The sequence below is a fragment of the Notolepis coatsorum genome (assembly GCF_963971535.1).
Source record: "Notolepis coatsorum genome assembly, chromosome: 12".
NCBI lineage: Eukaryota > Metazoa > Chordata > Actinopteri > Aulopiformes > Paralepididae > Notolepis > Notolepis coatsorum.
This window is the reverse complement of record NC_140176.1, coordinates 121,814,840-121,823,770: the sequence shown is the minus strand read 5'-3', so window position 1 is coordinate 121,823,770 and position 8,931 is coordinate 121,814,840. Positions and strand designations below refer to the sequence as shown.

At 44.6% G+C, this 8,931-nt stretch overlaps 1 protein-coding gene across 4 annotated transcripts; it reads left to right on the top strand.

Annotated features, from left to right (window-relative positions):
* Window positions 1-1,344: 1,344 nt before the first annotated feature.
* Window positions 1,345-8,061, top strand: LOC311238073 (macrophage mannose receptor 1-like). Of its 4 annotated transcripts, none has more exons than XR_014620314.1 (5): window positions 1,345-1,443; window positions 2,214-2,406; window positions 3,112-3,195; window positions 4,594-4,688; window positions 7,930-8,057. XR_014620314.1 is itself a non-coding variant. In XM_084326045.1 (4 exons), exons 1-4 carry the CDS (start codon window positions 1,440-1,442, stop codon window positions 7,931-7,933), a joined length of 285 nt encoding a protein of 94 aa, XP_084182171.1. In that variant the 5' UTR covers window positions 1,345-1,439; the 3' UTR covers window positions 7,934-8,061. The 4 variants fall into 4 exon arrangements, 1 of the variants encoding a protein (XP_084182171.1); XR_014620315.1 differs by having other exon boundaries at window positions 4,568-4,688; XR_014620316.1 differs by having other exon boundaries at window positions 4,568-4,680; window positions 7,930-8,050.
* The last annotated feature ends 870 nt before the right edge of the window (window positions 8,062-8,931 follow it).

The following is an 8,931-nucleotide window of genomic DNA, read 5'->3' as shown; positions in this document are numbered from 1 at the left end:
GTACCCAACTAGTTCATTCGCAAAGATGACCTAGCTAGCTGGGTACCCAACTAGTTCATTCGCAAAGATGACCTAGCTAGCTGGGTACCCAGCTAGTTCATTCGCAAGGACCATTTTGCGAATGAACTAGCTGGGTACCCAACTAGTTCATTCGCAAAGATGACCTAGCTAGCTGGGTACCCAACTAGTTCATTCGCAAAGATGACCTAGCTAGCTGGGTACCCAGCTAGTTCATTCGCAAGGATCATTTTGCGAATGAGCTAGTTGGGTACCCAGCTAGTTCATTCGCAACCTGCGAATGAACTAGTTGGGTACCCAGCTAGTTCATTTGCAACCTGCGAATGAACTAGCTGGGATGAGTAGCAACGTCTGGGGGCGGACGTCTAGGGGCGTGGTACATGACGTAGCTGCTGGTATTTGCATTTCAATGATAGGGCACATTTGATTGGGTCATTCTGAAGTCTGGGGGGCAGGGCTAGGCATACAGAAATACGCTACAGCCCTTTCCGTGCACGGTTCTGTTTATAGTCCCCAGCTCAACAAATTATGTGTTTTAAAATATGTTGCGACCGTCGGATTGTTGTTCAAAACGGAGGGATACTAGCTAAGGTGTGCGGGAGTTGGCGTATATAAGTTGATTGCTTTAAAACGGAGAGAAATGTCGTATTTACGCTGTTTAAAACGGGCTGATGGACGAAAATCTTTGGTTTTAGCCTAACGTATGGGGTGGTGTTCAATTCGCGAGCGGGTAAGGGGCCTACGTAATGTTTAAAGAACAACATCTAAGGTTATATGGAATTTACAAATCTAGATGTGAAGAAAGATTTTGAAAAGATGTTTTAATTTTCTTTTAAATTAGATAAGTTGCCGATGAGGAATCGTAAAAGGACGTGGCGAGGAGAGATGACGTGTGTTCGCTTCGGGTTTGCGCGATGAGCTCTGGGTATCGTAGTTTTAGTGTTTGTGAATGTTAAATGTGGGGAATGTTTGTGCTGCTGTGACACATTAAAGAACAACATCTAAGGTTATGTGGAATTTACAAATCTAGATGTGAAGAAAGATTTTGAAAAGATGTTTTAATTTTCTTTTAAATTAGATAAGTTGCCGATGAGGAATTGTAAAAGGACGTGGCGAGGAGAGATGGCGTATGTTCGCTTCGAGTTTGCGCGATGAGCTCTGGGTATCGTAGTTTTAGTGTTTGTGAATGTTAAATGTGGGGAATGTTTGTGCTGCTGTGACACATTAAAGAACAACATCTAAGGTTATGTGGAATTTACAAATCTAGATGTGAAGAAAGATTTTGATTTCTGTTAAATTAGATAAGTTGCCGGATAAATTGCTATCGTTTTACCGGAAGTGGTCACGGACTCACGGCTTCTCAAACTACATTGTTCTACCGTCAACAATGTATTGAATGATCGGGAGAAACACACATCAAAATGGGTGAGTAAATAAGCTGACAATATTAGCATAGATGAATAAATAGCTAACGTTATCCAGTTGACATTACAGATCATAGCTTTCATAACGTCAGCTAACGTTAACGAAAGTAGAGTAGGTAAACACGTTCATGTTAGCTGTACTGGTTGTTCATAGCTTGCTAGCTAGCTAACGTTACCTAACGTTAGTATATCGATAGCCTAATTTAACGTTAGCTATTTATCCATACTCTAACTACAGTAAATGTCTGGATGTAACAGTACTGTATATCTGTATGTCGTGTATGTCATGATGAATTGAAAATGGGGACCTGATGTAAACAAGACTTTCTATCTCTCTGTTATGCAACCCCAATTAGCAGTTGTTTTTACTGTATTTATTCTGCAATCTTAAATAAACAAATCAAACCTTAGCTAATTTCCCCCCATGATGTGATTGATTGAAAACGTTATTAACAGATTGCAGAATGGGTACAATACAGTACGGCTAAATTCACACAAGTACTAAAGATGCAGTTTATGACATAAAGATATACAGTACTTTGTAAGAAAACGAGATAATAAAATATATATACATCCGAAGGGGACTATATTATTCTCATGTACAATGAAGTTGTGATATTTTCTGTATTGTCGCAGTGAAAGGGTTAACCCGTTGGTAGTGTGGTAGTGAAAGGGTGTATGTATCTAGCTTTTTAAATCCATTTCAAGGTACATTCACACACTGTCATACTTTTGTTTCTGAAAGACAACTACTGTTTCATATTGTGTCAGATTCTCAGATAGTGGTCCCCGCCACAACCGTGTCACCTAGTACTTTCTACAAGCTGGGCAATGACTCCTTCAAACTGGTGGCCCAGAAGATGAAGTGGGACGAGGCCAGGAGGCAGTGCCAAGCAGACGACGCATATCTGGCCAATATCCTGAACCCGATAATACAAGCCTTCATTACCCTGCAGATCCATAAGTTATTATCCATAAATTATTATTATTATCTCTGTGTGTGGCGTTAGGCGCTGAGCGTGGCACGAATAAATTATTTTTCAGCCCGCTTTTGTATCGTGCATAAGAACACAAATACTCTCGATAATCTATAGTTTATTTGAAAACTATTCATAAATCAGCCGGAAAATGACAATGTGTTTTGTGTATTCCAGTAAATGGCTATTTTCGTGGAATTTCTCTGAAATTACTAGAACTCTCCGAAACTATACTCGTATTCAAAACGGTATAAAACGGAAATGTACTGATGAAAAAACAATCCGTTTTGTACATCTTTGACTGCAAGCAAGTCATTGATAAGCGACGGGTGTATTAGACACATAGCCATAATTTAAGATATAGTTTATGCATTCGCAAATGTGCTTGTCCTCCCATTGATTAACGTGGTGGCATCCAAGCGATAAATTGTCATATCCGGCTGGCAACCAATGTGTTAACCCTTTCACTGCCACACGACAGAAGGTTAACCCTTTACTATCACGCAACCGACGGCGATGCTCCATCATTAGCTCTGCATCCGTGGAGCTAATGATGGAGCATCGCCGTCGGTTGTGTGATAGTAAAGGGCTAACCTTCTGTATTGTCACAGTGAAAGGGTCAAGGACACTGGGTCAGACAGTTGTTTGTTCACAGAGGATCTTGTTCTCTCTTGTGACTTCTCTTTTCTCAGACTGGCGGCCGGTTCAAGTGGGTGGACAACTGGCCTCTTTCCTAGTCAAGTCAAGTCAAGAGTTTTAATTGTCACGGCATACAGGTATACAATGAAATGCGGGTGGTCTTGCCCGCAACGATGTGCAATACAGTGGTACAACATATAATAGAATCCAATAAAAAAAAAAACATAGTGCAATAAACAGGTACAGGTAACATGGTGTGACATCTCGGTATCTGTACATAGTTATTTACAGAGCATGAAGGACATGCTACACCAAATGGGGGAGAAACGAGCCTACAATGAACGACGCCTGTGTCAGGGCTCTACAGTGCGAGCAAATTGCTCGCATATGCCCCTAAAAATATGTGTGTGCGAACCTGCAAAATCAAGTACTCGCACGGCGTGCGAGTGGGGCCGGCGAGTGCAGAGTACAGCCTCATTCGTCCTTTTTTTTCTCCGCTGCGAGAATCGTTAAAAAACTACAAGTCCCACAGTTCACAGCCGCATAAACGTTCCAATCACAGTAGAGTTTCCTGTGGTCACGCGACTGGAAACTGAAAGTAATTTTTAGCGTCAGCATAGATATATCTATGAGCGTCAGTGTCTGAGTCAGACAATACAGCCATGTATTGCCCATTCATTTTTATTTTGCGCGAAAGATACCGGAGAATGAGAAGTCAGGCGAGGCAGCTCATGTTACAGAGGTGATAGTTAACCAAGATACTGACGCTAGCCAGCATGCTAGCGAGGCTACACCCACTACTACCCCCACTGTAGCACCCAATGTACCCACTGTAGCTAACTAGCTAATGAAGCTACACCCAATGTACCCACTGTAGCTAACGAAGCTACACCCAATGTACCCACTGTAGCTAACGATGCTACACCCACTGGAGCCGGAGGGAAGACATACAAATTTAACGTGAATTGGCTAAACATTTTCCCATGGCTAGAGTTGGAAAACAATGTCATGTTTTGTAAATATTGCAGAAACAGGCAGGCAATACGCCCTTTGTGTCGGGAAACCCGCACCTGAAGAGATTCGGTAGTAAAACACAACGTCTCGCGGCGGCACATCCAGTCATCCAGTGTAGAGATTTGTACATATTGAGAAAGGAGAGACCATCCTTGTGAGTTTGTTTAGCACACACACACAGTGTGGGCCAGTGACTTTGGTGCTATTGCACAGTTCCGTTCCCATTTGAACATGCACATACAGAGTACTACTATACATGTACATTTATTTTTGTTTAAAAAATGTGAGTTTGTTTAGCACACACAGTGTGGGCCAGTGACTTTGGTGCTATTGCACAGTTCCGTTCCCATTTGAACATGCACATACAGAGTACTACTATACATGTACATTTATTTTTGTTTAAAAAAATGTGAGTTTGTTAATAAACTCAGTTACTAGAAAAAAATTCACTGTGCTCCTAAATTTCTTTGTGTGCTCCTAAATTTTTTCATTTAGGAGCACCTGTGCCCCTAATGAAAAAGGTTAGCGTAGAGCCCTGTCTACATGGACGTGGACCGAACGTGGAAGACGGCAGCATGCAGCAACAGCCACTACTCTCTCTGCAAGAGGTCACCAGGTCTGAATATCTCTATATGATAATAATAATAATAATAATAATAATAATAATAATAATAATAATAATAATAATAATAATAATAATAATAATAATAATAATAATAACTTAATTTGCATAGCACCTTCACAGCAGTAATGTAGACATAATGGACATAAAATAGACATAGGCATAATATTAGCATGCAATTAGCATAAAATAGTGCAATAGTGCAGTGCAATAAAATCGCTCAATTTTCCAGTACAATAATCACTGTGCATGTAATGAGTATAAGTAGCAGAGTGTATTAAAAGGCTACGGTGAACGAGGTACGTATTTAGCTTACTTTTGAAAATATTTAGTGATCTAGCCTAATGTCCATAGGGTGTTCCATGGCTTTGGTGCATCATTCGCAAAGGCTGCCTCCTTGATTTTCTTTTGGCTGTGGTTGGGAACCTTCAATAAACCAGTAGTCATTCATTAATTTGGCCGTCCTCAGACGGGTTCGCCAGTGGAGATTCCAATCATCCCGATCCTCCATACATCCGACCAGTTGCGTAGGGCTCTCCACACCTGCGTCCTTCCTCAGTATGTCTACATATGTTAGTGTGGGACATCCTCTTGGTCGGGGCCCGTGTGTTGGCTCCCAGAGCACCAGCTTGGTGTGGGACGTCCTCTTGGTCCCCGTGTGTTGACTCCCAGAGCACTAGCTTGGTGTGGGACATCCTCTTGGTCGGGGCCCGTGTGTTGCCTCCCAGAGCACCAGCTTGGTGTGGGACATCCTCTTGGTCGGGGCCCGTGTGTTGGCTCCCAGAGCACCAGCTTGGTGTGGGACGTCCTCTTGGTCGGGGCCCGTGTGTTGACTCCCAGAGCACCAGCTTGGTGTGGGACGTCCTCTTGGTCGGGGCCCGTGTGTTGCCTCCCAGAGCACCAGCTTGGTGTGGGACGTCCTCTTGGTCCCCGTGTGTTGCCTCCCAGAGCACCAGCTTGGTGTGGGACGTCCTCTTGGTCGGGGCCCGTGTGTCGGCTCCCAGAGCACCAGCTTGGTGTGGGACGTCCTTTTAGTCCCCGTGTGTTGCCTCCCAGAGCACCAGCTTGGTGTGGGACGTCCTCTTGGTCGGGGCCCGTGTGTCGGCTCCCAGAGCACTAGCTTGGTGTGGGACGTCCTCTTGGTCGGGGCCCGTGTGTTGGCTCCCAGAGCACTAGCTTGGTGTGGGACGTCCTCTTGGTCGGGGCCCGTGTGTCGGCTCCCAGAGCACTAGCTTGGTGTGGGACATCCTCTTGGTCGGGGCCCGTGTGTTGGCTCCCAGAGCACCAGCTTGGTGTGGGACATCCTCTTGGTCGGGGCCCGTGTGTTGGCTCCCAGAGCACTAGCTTGGTGTGGGACGTCCTCTTGGTCGGGGCCCGTGTGTCGGCTCCCAGAGCACCAGCTTGGTGTGGGACGTCCTCTTGGTCGGGGCCCGTGTGTCGGCTCCCAGAGCACCAGCTTGGTGTGGGACGTCCTCTTGGTCGGGGCCCGTGTGTCGGCTCCCAGAGCACCAGCTTGGTGTGGGACGTCCTCTTGGTCGTCGCCCGTGTGTCGGCTCCCAGAGCACCAGCTTGGTGTGGGACGTCCTCTTGGTCGGGGCCCGTGTGTCGGCTCCCAGAGCACCAGCTTGGTGTGGGACGTCCTCTTGGTCGGGGCCCGTGTGTCGGCTCCCAGAGCACCAGCTTGCTAGTCGGAAGTACCTGGTGTCGGTGGCAGTGACCTGCAAGTTTCATCCTCCTGGATGCCACCTTGTCGCTCAGCCTTGGTAGTCCCCCGTACAGATGCTTGTTGGTTACATGCTCATTCAGAACGCAGTTTCCCGCCTGATCTCAAACCTACCGAAGTCGGCCCATGTCACCCCACTTCTTAGGGACCTGCACTGGCTCCCCATTGCCGCACGAATCCGCTTCAAGGCCCTCGACCTAGCATACCGTGCGGCAAAGGGAACCGCTCCCGCCTACCTCCGGTCAATGGTCTCTAACTACACACCCTCAAGACCCCTACGCTCTGCATCTTCCAGCTGCCTCAGACCTACTCCTATCCAAGCTCCGGGAGGGTCATCAAAGAGAAGCCGCCTATTCTCAGTCCTTGCCCCACAATGGTAGAACGAACTTCCCACCACAGTTAGGACAGCCGAAACACGTCCAATCTTTTGCTGTCGACTAAAGACACACTTCTTCAACCAATATCTGAAATACAATTAATAAATATATCTAACCCTAACTAACCTTACTGTCATGCACTTGTCCTAATATACTAACCCAGTGGTTATTCCTAATACCATTATTTATTGTTAACTTGTACGAAAGGGGTACTAGAACTAGCAAACTCTTCCACACAATTCTCAAACAATGCAAGGGGAATTGAGAACATAATAACTAACATTCTCACATAGCAAGTGAGAAAATGAAGAACAACTGTGAAAATTAAGAACAACTGTATTTCAGCAAATGTTCATTCAAACACTCTCTGAATGAACACTCTCCATATCTCTCTCACACTCTCTCCATCTCACACACTCTCTCTCTCTCTCTCTCTCTCACACATGCACAAAGTGTAACAGGCGAGGGATAATACAGTTCAAACAAATAAGTGTATTTCTCTGTCTTGTCAGATTCTATCTCTCCCCCACTGTGTCTCTCCCTCTCCATCTCTCTCCCCCCTCTCTCTCCTCTTTCTCTCTCCCTCTATCTCCTTCCCTTTCTCTCTCCTTCTCTCTCCCTCTCTCTCCTTCCCTTTCTCTCTCCCTCTCTCTCTTCCCCCTCTCTCTCCCCCTCATTCTGTCTCTCTCACACACACACACAAATTTTGCGTGGGCTGATCCATAGTGGGCGAGTGCCTGCGGTCAACCGCGGTGGCGATCAAACTAAAATATTTTTATTGTTTGCGGTTAATTTGCGACCTGGTTAGTTAAAATACAAATATAATTAGCATAATACCGCCGATATCCTGCATCAAATCCCGACTCTTTCCAGAGGGATCTTCTTCCAATCAAATAAAGTCTAATCCGACGGCAGTAACAGCATAAGGATGAATGAATAGTGATGTGGATGTAAATCAACAAAACACTTGTAGTCCATTCTAGAAGTGACGGAAGGCTTTGAGAAACGAGTGTTCAGTCGCTCGGTATAGTGTGTGGCTACTTACCAGCTTTCGCTATGCGAAACTTAATTTAGTCTCTTGAAACCTGTTTTTTCATGCATTAGTATTATCTCATCCCGATTCTCCTTATTTCAGGTGAGTGGCACTGGATCGACAACAGCGTCGTGGACTACACCAACTGGAAAGTCGGGTATCTCATGATGCAGCAGTTAAGGTGTTGATACCATTCAGCACCACATATCTGTGTGAAGCTGGCTTTTCATCCATGCCGGCTCTGAAAACAAAATATAGGGCCAAGTTGAGCCTTGAGGATGACATGCGTGTTGCCTTGTCAAAGATCTCCCCACGTATTGACCGTATTATTAGCCGGCAGCAGCAGACCTCGCATTGAGCTAGAAATTTCCACTGAGTGAACTAGTGCTTATTTTCTGTATTTATTTATATTTTTTGAGAAATGGTAACTTGGTGATCCTTTTCTGTATTTAAAAAGAATACATGATTTTCTGTTTTTGAGAAATGGTCAAACTTATCCAAATATGCTATTTTTATGGAGAACAGTGCAGCTGCAACAGATAGCACTTTAGTGATCCTTTTCTGTATTTAAAAAAAATACATGATTTTCTGTTTTTGAGAAATGGTCACACTTATCCAAATATGCTATTTTTATGGAAAAGTGTGCAGCTGCATGTGCAGCTGCAACAGATAGCACTTTAGTGATAATTTTCTGTAATTATTAATGCTATTTGATTTACTAATAACTACAAGCAGTGTAATGTCAACAGTACTAAGCCATTTAGACCTGAAACACCTGTTAATAATGCATTATATAGCCTGCATATACACACAAATGTGTTTCCCGGTTTCTTAAATAAACATTATTTTGAAAGCAAGCACTTTTGTCATCATTGTAGCAAAAAAGACAGGACCGGAAAAGTCTTTATCGTATGTAGGGGTGACCCCCCCCCCCCCAACCACCTCCAATGTACAGTCCCCCCCCCCACCCCACCTACCCAACCTCCTCCAATGTACAGTTTCTACGTCAAATGTATATACTCTCTTTTCTGGACTATTTTTGTATCACAAACGGTACTGTATTTGCAAATCTGGTAAATCTGGTATGTCATAAATGTATAGATG